General features: G+C 41.5%; 1 protein-coding gene across 2 annotated transcripts in view; it reads right to left on the bottom strand.

Annotated features, from left to right (window-relative positions):
• Positions 1-11,144: 11,144 nt before the first annotated feature.
• dazl (deleted in azoospermia-like) overlaps positions 11,145-16,711 on the bottom strand; it is an 86,765-nt gene continuing 81,198 nt past the window's right edge. Inside the window, exons 2-7 of one of the 2 annotated variants that reach the window (XM_010795902.1) lie at positions 14,393-14,459; positions 14,146-14,285; positions 13,558-13,638; positions 13,290-13,340; positions 12,844-12,913; positions 11,145-12,453 (exon numbers count right to left, since the gene is read on the bottom strand). In XM_010795902.1, coding sequence (XP_010794204.1) covers positions 12,869-12,913; positions 13,290-13,340; positions 13,558-13,638; positions 14,146-14,285; positions 14,393-14,453 — 378 coding nt within the window. In that variant the 5' untranslated portion in view covers positions 14,454-14,459 and the 3' untranslated portion in view covers positions 11,145-12,453; positions 12,844-12,868. The remainder of the gene's footprint in view (positions 12,454-12,843; positions 12,914-13,289; positions 13,341-13,557; positions 13,639-14,145; positions 14,286-14,392; positions 14,460-16,711) is intronic. The other variant, XM_010795903.1, reaches the window with a different exon arrangement.

Genomic DNA, 16,711 nt, shown 5'->3' with positions numbered 1-16,711 from the left:
GCCGGAGGTGTGAGTTGAAGGCCTCCTGAACTTGGGCCTCCTCCAGACGTTCCCAGTTCACCCGAACTACATGTTTGGGCTTACCAGGTCTATCCAGAGGCTTCCCCCGCCACTCGACCCAACTCACCACCAGATGGTGATCAGTTGACAACTCCGCCCCTCTCTTTACCCGAGTGTCCAAAACATACGGCCTCAGGTCCGATGATACGATAACGAAATCGATCATGGACCTTCTGCCTAGGGTGCTCTGGTACCACGTACACTTATGAGCATCCCTATGTTCGAACATGGTGTTTGTTATGGCCAATCCATGACTAGCACAGAAGTCCAGTAACAAACCACCACTCCGGTTCAGATCAGGGGGGCCGTTCCTCCCAATCACTAATTTCCCAATTTGGGATAAATAAAGTATGTATCTATCTATCTATCTATCTATCTATCTATCTAATGTATCTCGGAAGGGCATCGGCTGACATATTTGTTTTTCATTACTGTGTAGGAGTCGTCGTGTGACGCTGGCAGGGAAATAATATAGTTAATGGAAGCCAAATTGAATTAAAGCATGGATTTGACCGTGGGTTTCCTCAATGTCATAGACCGACATACAGATTCCTCTATCTGCCTCCTACACACACACACACACACACACACACACACACACACACACACACACACACACACACACACACACACACACACACACACACACACACACACACACACACACACACACACCGACATACACACACACCGACATACACACATACAAATAAATCCCTTTGCTGGGAATGAGGTCTCTCAATCTCCACAAACAATCAGATAATCCTTCAGGAATCCTTCACTTCTCTTGGTCTCTCTATCACAAATGGAGAGGGAAACAGGGAGAGAGAGAGAGAGGGAGAGGGAGAGAGAGAGGCAGGCATACACCCACTCACCACCACACACATAAACACAATCAATTCACAGTAGCTGTTTTTATCCTAAAATAGAGTATACCCATCTTAAGCAGCTCAGGTATCGTCAGTGAGTTTACCATATAAATGACCTGCCTGTTGGTTGAAAGATAACACTAACTCCGTTGACTAAGTGCTATAAAGTGTTTTGTGTGAGTGTGAATGAACCGGCATCGACTGTATGAGCAGTGTGTGTGTGTGTGTGTGTGGTCTTTCTGTATCTGCTGCCCGTGCGATTTGACAATTTATCTGCTGCTCCTGCCTTCAGCAAAGAGAAAGACTAGCAATCCTCATGTCTATTGTCTGTTTTGGTCACCACCACCATTTGGAGTTGCCAGATCTCCCTCAGCCAACACTACAGCCTAACCAATTTGCCAAACATAATAGGGCTGGCTGGAAATGAAGCCGACTGGCAAACAGACAAATTACCACTTGGCCGTGGCACTCTGCCTGCTGTCTGTTACAGTGCTGTATTGGAGACTCCTCTAAAAAACGACTTCAATGAGCAACTTGCACCTGCTTCAGCGAGGAGGGCGATGGAGTGCACAGAGAAGGCTTGTAGCAGTATTAAACCAAAAGGGGGAAAAAAAGGTGATTATTTTTTTATCTATCCGCTTTAACACTATCTGTTTCTCCTCCTTGGCTCTCTATTCCTTCCCTTCCATCTCTTTGCAGTCCACACCGATACAATGGCAGAATTAGTATTTTTAGAAACCAGATGCCTCTGGAGGATTCTCATCAAACATTCTCAAGACGCCGCGAGCATGCACACACGCACAAACAAACACACACCCACACGTTATTAGACACACACATGTGGTTAATACACACATCAGCTTTAGTGTATTGTCATCGTGGGAGGGGGAGGCAGGGGGAAGTTGGAGGGCACGGCTACAGCTGCTGAACAATATAGCTGAATCTGAGAATTAGAGAGAACTCTTTGAACTCTGCAACAAGAGCCGAACAAAGACACAACTTCAGCTTTTAAGCCACTTTTCACCCTCCAGATACTTACAGTATAAAGAAACCACACACAGTTCTGCAGAGTTGCTGACCTAAACATTTCATTTAAGTGGTTAAAGTTGGAACAGCAACTGTGGCTATTTTACGAGTGGAACACACAAACACTGTAGGCAGGGTTCAGGATGACGACGCAGAGCAGGGTTCAACAGAAAAATGAAGTATAGGCAACCATACTTATAAAAAAAAGGTTCTCAGCAAAAATATCTCCGTTGAATAAGGACCAAATGTGAAGCAAATTCCTTGGAGCGTGTTCCCTTCGCCAGAGTGGAACTTCGACAAATGTGAAACTGATCTGAATGGAGACTATCTGCTGAATCCGATGGCCAAGATTTGTGCTTCTCATTTGAGACGTTTTTTTTTCCGAAATGCCTTCTATATCTCTCTCTCATTCACTGTTCCCTACAGCACATTTTAAAGTGATTTCACACACTTAGGAATCATCATCACCTCGTCATCCTGGGAGCTAAAAGCACTGCATTTTGGGATAATTAACACAAAACAGAATATATGCTGTAAATGTGTCAACCTGAGGGTGTGAAAAGTGAAACAAATTGGAAAGATCCTTAAACTTGCATTCATTCTAATTGGTGAAAAAACAAGTCCTATTGTATAGAAGTCTATGAGAAAATGTCCTTCTACTAACTTGCTTTGCTACAAATATGTATAATGACTTTCTGGTTTCAATTGCTGGTTGTAATTCTTCTTAAAAGGAGCATAATATTCATTTTGTACATTGTGCGAGGAAAGTATACTATTAAGGGCGGGACTACCTTGTGATTGACAGATCCAAGTATTTTCTGGTAAAAGAACAAAATGCTGGAATTTCCAAATCACAATCATTATCTTTGGTCTTTGATAGAGAAAACAAGCAGCATATGACTATTTCAAGAATGCAAGTGTGGGAGACAGGAAGTCACATGGATATCTCATCTCACTGAGGAGCCAAGTCAAAGGAACACACATAGATGGAGATATGTACAATGTTTAGTGCTCACAGGAGAACTGTTAAATGGGAATGATTGACAGATTCATCCCTACCTTCTTTCCCCAGCAGAAAATCCAGGAAGTGGTAGGTGTATGCCACCCCCACTTTGGTCTCCACCTGAGGCCTTCGCAGGGTGGAGTAGATATTACCCGGGCTTCGCCTCTCTTCTGCCTTCCGCAACTTAGGAAGCCTACACCCCATATCTCTGTGATTTAGGAGAGGAAGAGAGGAGAGGTGATGAGAGGAGAGGACAAAATAAGTGTTAATAAAAAAGATGAGAGATGAAAAGAGAAAAACACAGTGAGAGTGCTAACAAAGACTCAAGAGGGAGAAATTGAGTTTCTAAATATACAAAACATATTAGCACTTCCAACAGAGTGTGTGCGCGTCTCTGTGTGAGTGTGCGTTCGTGCGTGTGTGTGTCACAAGTTGGAATGCTTTCTCACGTGTGAACTCAAGCTGTAGGAAATAATGTATGCTTCTAACTATCTATTTTCCTCACACTCACACGCAGCAGTAAAGCTGAATTATGAAAGTGTCAGCCATTACCTGCTTGCTGGGCTGTGATACGGGCATCTCCTAATCAAATGGCGCTGATTGGGAGCGACATGTTTGATCAGAATGAATTAAAGCAGAAACGAGAGCGATTTCCTGCCCTGTCAAGCAAAGCGACATGTGACTAGATAGACGGGGAGGAGAGGAGAGGCGTTAAACATGTTTTACTGCTAACCAATTTATATGTTGATGCAAGTAGCCTTGTCGCACAAAGGAATCTATGGTATTGTAAGAGTCTTTCAGATTTTGTAAGCACCAGGAGAAACCCTCAAGCGTAGGAGATTGGAAACACAATTTGAAGATTGGCTCAAATTTCCTTTTAAATTCCTCCTCTCCAACAGGCAATTTAGAAAAAAGATGGGGAAAAAAAACGAAAAACAAAAAGAAGTGAGTCCTTTGGGAGAATTGGTAAGTGGAAGTGAATGAACGACAAATGGGTGCAGGTTGGGAGAAGAGAGGACAAGAAAGAGGGGTAAAGGACAAGAGAAGAAGGGCGTGGTCAAATATCATCAAGCTAATTGGATGTGACAGCGTCGGAAAACTCAAACCATCACCACGGTTACGCTTAATATCCCCGTCTGCCACGGCTTGTAAGTGCCACACGGTAAGGTCCACATCTGCATATCTGTGTGTGTGTGTGTGTGTGTGTGTGTGTGTGTGTGTGTGTGTGTGTGTGTGTGTGTGTGTGTGTGTGTGTGTGTGTGTCTTCCCTAGAGGCAGGTCTATATCTGCATCTCTGTATCTGTTTAGGGAGCATGGAGAATGACACAGTCACTCCCATTGGGCCAAGTGCACAGACATTAACTCGGCTAACGATCCTGACAGACGACATTAAGCCCAGTGTGTGTGTGTGTGTGTGTGTGTGTGTGTGTGTGTGTGTGTGTGTGTGTGTGTGTGTGTGTGTGTACACGTTTTGGTGACTTACTTTGATGGTAAGTGCATTTCCAAAAGGTTACAAAGTTGCAAAAGGCAGCATCTACGTGACATTGTCATACCTCATCTGTCTTAAAATGGTACACTGTCATTTTAGAATTTGCAAAAACAAGCAATTAGGAGCCATTATTCTTTCTATACAACATGCTCTTTCATAATGAGGACAAACCAATGGAGACAAAGAGGTGAAGCTTGGGAAAGAGGAGGAGAAACAGAGAGGCAACAGTATATCTCATCTTAATCTTCCCTCTCTTTTTCCTCCCACCACTTCTCTTTCCTCTTGACCTGTGCGTGCTCCTCTCTCAAACTCGCATTAGCTCTTCAATGTGTCATCGCTCAATTCTCTGCTCCTGTCTGACCCATGCCTTAATCACCTCTTTCTCTCTATGGCCTCTGCTGGGCTTCTCTCCGCCATCCTTGATTAGGACAACTCCATTCTTTCTCCTGGTACAATGGCATTGATTAGTCTGACAGTACTCATCATGTATGTCTTTCCTTTTTTTCCAAACCAATGATTACAAGAGCTCCAATCCTTACCCGTTTCATCTTCAGTTTTCCCTGACTTTTACTCTAACTCAATCTGTCCACTTTTGTTTTCATAGCTTCCCTCAAGTATTGCCTCTTCGACCCGTTCCCTTAACTCTACTCTCTTGATTCTGCTATTCAATTCATAATTGTCAAACCATCCATTTCAACTGTCCTCAATTCTTCTTGTAGATACATTATAACAAAGATACTTAATAAGAAAAAGATAACGCTTTACAATTGGCGCCAATGGTATGAAATGGTATGAAATGGTATAAACTTCCTGTCCCCTAAATGGGCATGGTCTAATGTACTTATATCTTATTTTGCTAGCATTAGATATGGAGCTAAAAAATGTGCTTATCATTACCATAATTGGTAAGCTAGGTCGTTTTCGAATGTTAGTTGATGTTAGCTTAAAGTTTTGACACAGTTTGACTAATACTAACGCAATGTTTTGAACAATTTTGAGATTGTGTGTTATTGGGACAGACAAATCAGAAGAAAAAGTGTTTTCTCCAGACCTTTCTGTCTGAAAATAGCCATTTTATTGTCAGAATCTTTGGAAGTCATGCAGCTTGTAAAAGATGGGGCCAATATTGACTTTGGTGACTATGGGGCCAAGGAATCAGTAATAATCTGTGTTCACTTCTCCCAGTGGAGTTAATGGGCTCAGACCTGAAGCCAGTCTCCTGAAGGGGCGCGGTTGTGGTAAAGCCCATGTGACAAAGATACAGGAAATTGACTCTTAGTGTGGCGTCTCTTTTATAAAACATCTTTGATTATAATGTTACATTATGTCCTTCCACGCTCCCTCCCAGGCCTCAAACCCTCTCCAGCCATCCTCCGTCTGTCCAGTCCTTCTGTCTGGTGGCTAAATGAGTTTTCACAGCCAAAGTGCTCCCCCGCTGAGCCTTTTAAGTCCCATTAGACTATTACACTGTCTCCAGACAGACAGCCAGACAGTCAACTAGGTCCTGGTACATGAATAAGTTGGAGCATATATCCACTGCTACACATTTCCCCTCCAGGGCTGTGCTTTAATACGCTCTGTCTGCAACAAGGACACAGGCAGGTTAATGTGGGAATATTTATCAGGCATAATCTGTGGCTGGGAAAAATGAGGTTAGGGTGGAGCATAGGATAAAGAAGAACAATGTAGTTAAAATATGATAATAATGGTAGCTGTTTGACAATTGGGAGGAAGACAATGTGATCATCGGCAAATAGGGCAAGAGAAATGTCTGTGGGGAGAGACTTTCTCACCCATCTTAATACAATTTATTACGCCATTGCAAATTACCTCAATTTTCATAAATGTCTTTATGCATTGTGCAGTGCTAAAAAATCATAACAATTTGGAATATCTTGCTTAATATTTTGCTCAGGGCAGTTGGATTTATTGCTCTCAAATGAAACCTGATTGGCTCTGTAGTCTTAGTCTTGACTAGCCTCCAGCCCTACTGTTAGATCCTACATGTCTTTGTCCTTTTTATTGTACGCGGATGGTTCAGTTTCAAAACAAAAGGCCTCGCTTTAACAGATGAACTCTGTTTGCACCATTTAGAAACAGATCTCTGTAATTGGACACAACGTGGAATGAAAAACCAAAGCGGTTGTAGCACCGGGGAAACTCCCAGCGCCTCCTAGACTCGAGGCCTTTTCGCAACATATGAGGCCTTTTTCTCTACATGTTGACTTCAAACAGAATCTCTCGCTTCTCCACACAAGCATACAGACAGAAAAAGGCCTTGACAGCAAAAAAACTTCCATTTAACACAGAGAGACGGGAGAGACAGATAGATGAAAGAAGTGAAAGCGACAGAATGGAGTGAAGAGGCAGATAGACACGGAGTAGCAGAGGGCTTCTCATTAGAGAGTCTCTTGTAACCGAGAGTTTTGAAATGACAGCAGATTTACACGAGAGTATAATCCGTCTGTGCTATGCCACTGCTCTGCTACCTCCCGTGCCACTCAGAGGGGGGGGGGGAGTCTGCTTTCCAAGAAACAGCATTTATCCGCTGCAGAGGGAGAGCTACTGTACAGACGGGCACAGAGGCTTGGGGAAATTAACAGTAAATAGAAAGAACCATCAGGGAGCCTCTTCAATTCACATGTTGGTTTCTTCCTCCCAAACAATTACAGTATATAAATATAAGCTCACTAATCATAATCCCCTACTGTGCTGACTAGCTACAGGTAGGAACAGCTGTTATGATAAGAAATAAGTAAGCAATAATGACATAGTTTCTAAATTACTTCAAACATGAATGTGTTGTTTCTGTTTCTGTTTCTTGTTATTTGTAAGCCGCTATATACACCAATACTGATTTATCTGCAGTACACCAATAATATGGCCAACACACTGGCTGATTTAATGGTCTAACTCTAAATGCAATATTTTTAACGTCATCCCATCCATTTCTTCTGTGGTTACAGTATGAGTGTGATAATGCATTTTGAAGCATCCCAATAACTATGGGCTTAGCAGAGCAAATGCCACTCTGCGCTTACACATGTCCCTAAAAACATTGTTTGGAATAAGTCCAATTTTTTAACAAATCTGCCCAAGCATTAACAATAAGGGCCAATGCACATAGCAGTGTGGCATTTAGCAAAATGTTACGGATGTGAAGGAAAGAGCAAAAAAGGTGTATAATTGCTTCTCTGATTTTCTCAAACAAATAAAACAAATGCCCATTGGTAGTCGAATCTCAGCCAAACCATGTATAGTTGCAAGACACAGATTCAATTCAAGTTTATTTTTATAGCCCAATATCACAAATCATATTTGTCTCAGAGGGCTTCACAAATCAACAAACACAATTGACAATGTAAACGCAATGTAAAACAATGTAAAAACAACAGACGTATCTTACAAGATCAATGTGAAAATACCAATTTAAAGAGGAACATAACACAATGACACAAATACAGTTAGTCAAGGATTCTACATATGTTACTAATTAAGGGTCTTTATAATAATAATAATAATTTTAATTTTTATAGCGCATTTCAAGAGACCCAAGGACGCTTTACAATGGGAAACAAAACAACAAAAATAATAATAGTCACAAGGATACACAGGTTAGAAAAAAATAAAAAAATAAAATTGAGCTGTTATTCAAAAGACCAAAATGTAATGCAGAACTGTTGATCACGACTACGTCATGCCACCTAAAGAAAAGTGTTTCGCTGCATATAATACAAAGCAGTTGCCAGTTGTGTTGAGTATTTTTCATCCTAGGCACAAAACTGATTTACAACAAGCATCCGCAAATAAAACTGTCTTTACTGGCTTCCATTCTCCTTTATTATAGGAATTTATGGGCCTGCTTGAAAGCCATAATTCCTACTGCCTGTGAGTGCACTGCCTAATGTCTATGCAAGGAATTCAGTCTATCAGCAGTTTGACTCTGAATCAAGTTACCTTTTATAGCTGCGTGATTGTTTACCAGCAAAAAACACAGAGGTAAGTCAATAAAAACGGTTGCATTATTGTTAATAAACCCTTAATGATAATGATAATATGTGATGTTTTTCAATGCATTTCTAAATGAGAGGTGACAGACTGAGTCCTGGGGAGTGGGCTTCCCTCCCACTGGGTTGGAGCTCCACTCAGTTTCTATCTAGGGGTGGGGTATGCTGCTGATAGTGGGGATGACAGCAAGAGCAGAAGAAGGAGGAAGGGAGAAAGGGGGAGAAAGACAGAGAGAGCGAGGAAGACAGACGGAGAGCAGACTGGGAGCATGTCAAGTTGCCTGGAGGGAGGTGTGATTCCTGCAAGCAACAAAGTAGTCACCTCAAACGGCGTTTTAATGAGGCTGCATGGGGAGGATAAAAAACAAATGACATTGATGTATTGGTTGTCGCAAAGCCTATTCTTGTCCAAAAAAAAGAACAGTTTATTAACAGAGGAAAGCTGTTAGGACCGGGGAATCAATTTACTAAACCCTGAGGTACGCTTGGACATAAATCCAGCAGTGTAAAGTAACTAAGTACTTTACTTAAGTACAATTTTGACAGACTTGTACTGAACTTGAGTATTTCCATTTGTTGCTACTTTGTACTTCAACCCCATTACAAACCACAGGTAAATATTGACCCCACCTTATTTCTGTGATATCTTTAGTTACTTTGCACATTTGAATTAATGATATGAAATATAAACCATACATAGGACTTTAGTTTCACCTGGAGTAACATTCACAAGGTAACCTGCAGTATACAACAACAACAAAATTAGCTGCACCTTTACCAGCTTAAACAACACGTTAATGCATCGATAACCAGCACATATATATATGCCAATCTGCATAATGAGTACTTTTGGTACTTAAAGTACATTTTGATGCTTTATGTACTTTTACTTGATTCACATTTTGAATGCAGGACTTTTACTTGTAACAAAGTACAGTATTCCTACGCTTTGGTACTTCTACTTTTACTTAACTATAAGATATGAGTACTTCTTCCACCTCCATAAATCCATAATTTATATGTTTAGACATTTCTTTGAATAGTGCTTCCTAATAGATTTCCAAGCTATATGGTGGTGAGCACCCTTACATAGCCATGTAACTAATTGATGCCCGCTGCATTTTGTGCGTGCAGCCTTGCTTGAAATTACATGTTTCTGGTTTTCCCTCTTTGGTGTTTTCAACCTCAACCTCTCTCTCCCCCCACACACACTCTCCCAACACGTGGCTAGCTGATGCTGCCCGTTAACGCCGGTAGTTTAGTGAAATGGAAATGATACATGACAGGTTGCTTACGCACCAAATCTTTCGCGCGCGCGCCCACACACACGCACACTTCAGCCCCCTCTTCCATCTGCGCTCGAGACTTTTACTCCGTCACGCATATCTTGAGTTCACTTCAACCTGTGACAGCCAGCAGCAGAGGGCTTATTCATTTTGTTCCGCCACGGATAACAAATGGCACACAACATCACACAAATCAGACGAGCCGCTGAATGTCTAAACTCAAAGGATTTCTCTCTGTCACAAGAGTTTTATTGTGAAAGGATTCAAAAGATGACTCCTGACCTTTACTTTAATAGGGTATTTCCGCCTGTACATGTCGTTAACTCTGTTCCAAGTTCTTAAAACGCTAGTAAATCTCATTTTGTACAGCCAGAAAATGCACATGGCTCGATAAGAAAGACAAAAATATATTAATTTACTTCCGGTGAATCATGTTGCCAATACTCATAAATGTCAACAATGTTAATAAGTACATTTTGTAGGTATATAAATTAACAATCAAGAGTTGCACTCACCTTCCAAGTGGTCCCCAGTCTGCTCGGTGTGTTCTCTGTACTGAGAGCTCTCCTCACTTGTGTCGATGTGAGCCCCTCTCTCCTCTCTTTAATGTCTGTCCTCGTCACGGCTGCTAAGAAATGACACACATCAGGTCAGATGCTGGAGATCCAATGTGAGCTGAACATGAATCCTCCATTTGGAAAGTATACATCTGACTGCTGCTGAATCTCACGGGCGGCTCATGATAAACACACCGTCTCCCTCTCTCTCACCAGCGTGTGTGTGAGGAGAGGCAGCTTCACACAGACACACACCTCCTCTCTCCTCAATGTGCTTTCTCACTCTTCTCCAGGTTGGATAGGATACTGTGAAACACTTTGAGAAACAGTATGAATCAAATTGTGGGTTGAAATTAAATAAACCAGCTCAGTGGTTGCATATTACTTGAAAAAAAGGGTATAAAATTGATAGATTTTTCAAGTTTTCACCGTGGGTCAAATAACAGTTTTTGGTCACACATGGTTATAGGTCTACCATCAATGTTATGGGCTGCTTTGGAGAATTCATATTTCATAAGAAGCTATCCAGACTTATCCATAATTCACAAACGTCTGACTGGGGTGTAGGTGGGTGGGGCTGTTGGGTGGTCACAAGCTGAACAGGACACCCTGGGGAGCCCAGTCGCACCACCAGACTGTGACAAAAACAAAATGCTCTGTGACCAAGAGATGATGGGCTTGTTGCCAGGGAAGACAAGGGATGTGGGAAAAGCAGCATCCGCTGACAGGCTTACTGTAGCTGGGAGTGTCTGAAAGCTCCATCATCACCAAACCTCAAATCAATATTCCTAAAATATACTGACCAGTGTTCAAAATCATGCAAAGAAACCAAAGACATCCACAAGCTTAAATAACATACTTTATTTTTTTTAGCAAAAACATCCAAACTCTGCAAACATGAACATTAACATTTAACCAAACTTAACAGCGCAGTGCCTAAGCTCTTCGGACAAAACAAAACAAAATCAGATGTCTGCACACAGGAGACCCTGAGGATAATGACCATACAAAACTTGGGTATTAGAAAAGAAAATATGTGCACCAAATACCAAATGTCCATCCACCACCATACAAAGCTGCACTTTTAGTGTATAAAGTTTAAGGAAAATAAATGTATAAAAATAATCATTGATCAGTCATTACAGTAAAATACTTTATCATCTGCAACGCCATTAAAAGCCAGATAGAAACAGTATAAAGTGAACCATGCAGTGAACATTTTGTATAAGAAAGACAGAGCTCCTTACTCTACATCATGTCCTTCATTTTCAGAGTGGATTAAAACCGCACTCCACTTATATTGCCAAATATAAGTTGGATACAATGGGAAAAATAGATTGATGCCGTGATTGTCCTTGAGTGTGAACGTCAGGAACCATTTGAGGATGGGATGGTTGAGAAATGCGACACAGATGATCTGTGTGTCGAACCATGCTGTGATAATCAACTTGAAAAGTCTGCCGTTTGACCAAGACAGAAAATCAGTGATACTGATTAGGAACTATAATCTAAATTGCTGTTCAGTTATTGCCTCAATCCGACACCCATTTGAACAGAATAGAGCACAAACTAAACTAAACAAAATGTGAGTGCTTGAAATAATTGACCAAGTGCCCTTATACTGCAATTAATTACATTTCTTAATTTAGAACCATTAGATTTGAACTGGATTGAAAGTAGCCCTCTACTCCAAAGCTGAAACCTCTCAAGACATTTCTACATCTATGAACTTACTGTTTATGTACAGAGAAAAAAATAAAATATAAATAGTCACAAAGGGTGAGCTTAAAAGTATTTTCAATGTTTTTTTCCTTTGGGATAACCGACAAAAGAAAACAAAAAGGAAGAGGAATGTGAGCCCATTTATATGGTGGAGGTGCTTCTTCCTGTGCAACTGTCACTGTGATCCGTGTGTGTAAAACGCAGTTTGACCACACGACAGCGGTCCATACCGTGTGATTAAAATGATTGTGATCAAACAAGAATAGTTACAGTGGAGAGCTCCTACAGTGTGGTGTTAAAATGGGTCTCATACATTGAGAGAAGGGAGGAGGGCTATAAGAAAAACCATGAGGCATTCGATTCCTTCCAGCCGTCAGGAACGTCAAGATGTCATCCTGTCTGCATTTGTCTCACTGTGGCCAAAGCTGCGTAATCTAAGGGAGCAGAGGACAGACATCACAAGTCAAGAATGGTTCCTCCTTCAATTACATACCAACTCAAGATTAGCCGTGTTGGTCAGATAAAAACCATTAACCAAATGTGTGAAGTAAAGAATGAAAAGGGACATCGAGGACGGAACATTAATGGACTAATTGCCAAGCAGAACATGAAGATGATGAAGCAGTTAAACACAAATAGGACACCATGTACATTACAAGGCTGACAGTATGATGGTTTATCTTTGCAACTAAATAAAACACAATTAAGCCATTTATTAATGTCCACTCAGATAAAAATGATAGCAGAAGCTTGGCCCTCCATGGCGCAGTTACCTACTGTATCCCTGGTATGACCACACTTAGTTGGAAATAGTGTTTATTTACCTGGCAGGGGGCTCAGTAGCTCAGACTACAGCACAGTCATCATAGTCTGGACTCCATTGTCCACAAAGTTCTAAAGAACAGACATTAAAAACATATTTATGTGTGTACAATCTCAAAGACATGAAAGCTTTCATCCTGCCATTAACTAGGCTCTCAAAAAACAAACATTAGTAATGTATTATTGTAAGAACTCGTTGATGCACAGTCCATATTTCAGGATGTGAACAATGGCAAGACAACACAACCTAGTGGCCTGTCCAAACATTGCAGTGTGGGGACAATGTGCTGCCACAAACACTGCTGGAAAACAAAAAAATTAGGTAATATACAAATAAAACATTCAATGGAGTTCATCAATCAAAGACTCCATCAATGTGTTCCTCCCACTGGCCACACAAGGTTCTCAAAGTGATTTGAACTTCTATTGCCTCTAAATGTGGAGTCACCTGATTGTCAGGCGGTGCTCTCTGGTCCATCATCCAGTGTGGGGAAGCGTACTGTGTGTGGGGGGAGAGGGGTCAGCGGTGAAACAGAGGGCAACATACAAACCCAGAACACTGGAGATGGGGGGGTATGTGGGGTAGGCAGGGACAGGTGGATGTAAGCCACGCTGAAGCCTTCATCTTATATGCAGGAGCGTATGTGCAGTGCCTAGGGATACTGTTGACTAATTAGAGTGTGTGTGTGTGTGTGTGTGTGTGTGTGTGTGGTGACCTGGTAGGTGTAGGGGTTCTGTGCATAGTTCATTGGCATCTGTGGGTACACGACCCCTCCATAGTTGGGGTAGGAGTACGGCTGAAAAGAAAGCCAGGAGGAACATAGAGAAGTATGTTAATATAGAAAACAGTGTTAAGCAGATGTTAAAATACCTATTGGATATCTTTAAACCAACTGAAGAGCTACAGGGATAAGTAACTGTTTTTCATGTTAGTGTTACTGCAAGGAATGCTTTGTAAGTGCTAGTGTTTATGACAGGTGGTATTGTCTGAATAATTCACCAACTTTAATATTATTAGTAATATCATAAATTATGCAATTGCCAACTCCCTGTTTTTATATTTTTTTCTGGAAAATTGAAAACTAAGATAATAAATTGCTATTCATAATGCACCTTTATTTTTGGCTGAGATAATAAAAAATCTTCCCCAAAGAGAGTGTAACAGAGAATAATGGTATGATTGACAGCGTTATTAAAGCCCCAAAGTGTGTTTACTTGATGTGAAAACATATTTTTTTATGATATCATCTGTCTCTGCTGAAATTAGATATTCTTCATAGCTTGGCTATGTTCGTCTGCATTACCTGACTGTAGGGGCTTCCACCATTGAGGATGGGTGAAGGTTGAGGCATTCCCCCTCCCATGGGTGAGCAGCAGGTGCAGTAGACGTACTGAGGGGGGTTCATCCAGGGATCAGGGCCAACCGGACGGGGTGGCATGGTTCCTGTATGGAGAAAATGGATGAAACATATGTTTAGTATGTAGATCTTATATTTCCAATGCCAAACAAACATCCAATTAATTATCTCTGAAGTGTATGACAATACATACTGGCGCTCCTTTCTTTCATGATGGCAGGGCCCAGCTTGAGTTTCCGGCCCCCAAAATTCATTGGTTGCTATTGGGAAATATACATTAACAGAGATGTTACTTTCAGTTGAAGTTGATAAATAATAGGGATGCACCGAATATTCGGCCACCGAAAATTATCGGCAGAAAATGGTTAAAAAGGTTACGTTGATCATACTCCGCATATTTGTCCGGGTGTTTTGATTTCAGTAATCCCGAAGTGGTGAAAGTCTTTGCAGTTACACCCCCTCGAGAAATGTCAGCTGAACACGTTTTACAAATCGCAATCCACGCCTCTCTCTCTGATATTTTGAAATATCTCCACGCGGCAGACATGTTGGCTCTGAGCCAGCCGCGAGCATGGTCGCGCGCCGTGCTTGTCGCCGCGTTTTGATTACGTCATCACAACACGTTAGGTTACCAAACTTATAGGTGTATTTGTTGTTGTTGAAGGCCTGGCTGTTACAGTCTTTATTTACACTATTTTGTTGTAGGCCTACTGGCCTAGATGTTTATGCAGTTTTAAAGCACCTTGGCTTTGTTCTGAATGCACTTTGTTGTAGTTATCCTACAGAGAAAAGAAAATTCACTTGACTTGGAATTAATTACTGTATGCATTCAAAAGTGCTGAAGTTTTAAGTTAAGTTAAGTTAAGTGTGGAGTCTGCTGGCAGTCACTCTGCAGAATGGGCCTTCAGATTAAGTATTGTGGGTGTCATTTCATTGTAATGGAAGATGAAGTGCAGAATAATTCCCAAAATCACCTTCAACCATAGACTGCCTTTAACCTAATTTATTCTTTACTCTTTTTTTTATAAAAACAACTTTATATAAAAAAATAATTAAAATTAAATTACTGTTAGTTTGTACACCCTTCTCCCCGCCGCGGGGATACCGGCCGGCGGTGACGTATATTTTATACGTAAAAACATAGAATAGCCGTATTGTAAATACCAGACCGAGCATAAAGAACTGAGTTTGGGTTGATGAATACCCATAAGCCTTTGCATAAATTTAAACTTTGCTGTTTGCTTTTTAATTGTAATAGTTGGACGTAAACTCATCATATAAACTGTAAACCTCTAAGAGATGCTGAACATAAGTTAAAACAAANTAATAATAATAATAATAATACATGGGACTTTTATAGCGCTTTTCATGAAACTCAAAGACGCTTTGACAGAGAATTAAGAAAACACAACAACAAAAAAGACAAAGAAATACAAAAAGAGATAAACAAAACAGAAAAAATACGGGGGGTGGTCATTGGTTGAATGCAGTGTTGAACAGGTGGGTTTTGAGTGATGTTTTGAATGCTGTGAGGGAGGAAGAATCTCTGATGGATTGGGGTAGTGAGTTCCAGAGCGTGGGTGCAGCAACGGAGAAGGCTCTGTCGCCCCAAGACTTGAGGTTGGTCCGGGTGGGGAGGGACAGGAGGTTGGCAGTGGCAGAGCGGAGGGAGCGAGTGGGAGTGTGTCTGTGGAGGAGGTCAGTCAGGTAGGATGGGGCCAGGTTATGTACTGAATTCTCTGGGGGATGGGGAGCCAGTGGAGCTTGATGAGGACGGGTGTAATGTGTTCACGGATTCGGGTGTGGGTGAGTAGACGGGCGGCGGAGTTCTGGATATATTGAAGTTTGTTGAGGATTTTTGCAGGTGAACCATAGAGGAGGCTATTGCAATAGTCCAGACGGGAGGTGATGAAGGCGTGGATGAGGGTTTCGGCTGCAGTGGGAGAGAGGGATGGACGTAATCAGATGTAAACACATGCACTCATGCCTCACTTTACCATGGACCAAACCACAACACTGACCCAAACACAACCCCCCCACCGCCTCTCTGCTTTCTCATTTATCGGCAGGTATCGCTCGGTCTATCAGCAGCTTCCATCCAACTACACCCCATAGGCCGGACCCTCTCACGCTCTGTGTTAAACACACACGTGTTATCCTCATCAGGATATGTGTTATAAACCAAACTAATCTCACATCTCTGGCTGCTCTTGCACCTTTTCAATTTCCTGGTAACCTAATCCTTTTTGTTTCTCCGTACCTCATCATAGCCTGGGAGAAAGAAAACGGGGAGGAGGGGGAGCGCAGGGAGAGGAGGGATAATAAATTGTGCCTTTTGATATAAATTGGATTATGGAAATGGCATACCCATGTATATGCTGATGGGCACGTTGTGCGTGAGGCTGTAATCCATCACAAAGGCAAGTCCGTGGTGGATTGGTGCTGAATAAAGAAACACACAAACCTGTAGTTTACTTAGTACCTTCATAACATTTTGCACAATGTCATTTAT

The sequence above is a fragment of the Notothenia coriiceps genome, unplaced genomic scaffold (assembly GCF_000735185.1).
Source record: "Notothenia coriiceps isolate Sejong01 unplaced genomic scaffold, NC01 NC01_scaffold00037250, whole genome shotgun sequence".
Lineage (NCBI taxonomy): Eukaryota > Metazoa > Chordata > Actinopteri > Perciformes > Nototheniidae > Notothenia > Notothenia coriiceps.
Note: the sequence above shows the minus strand (reverse complement) of the source record. Positions and strands in the feature narration are given on the sequence as shown.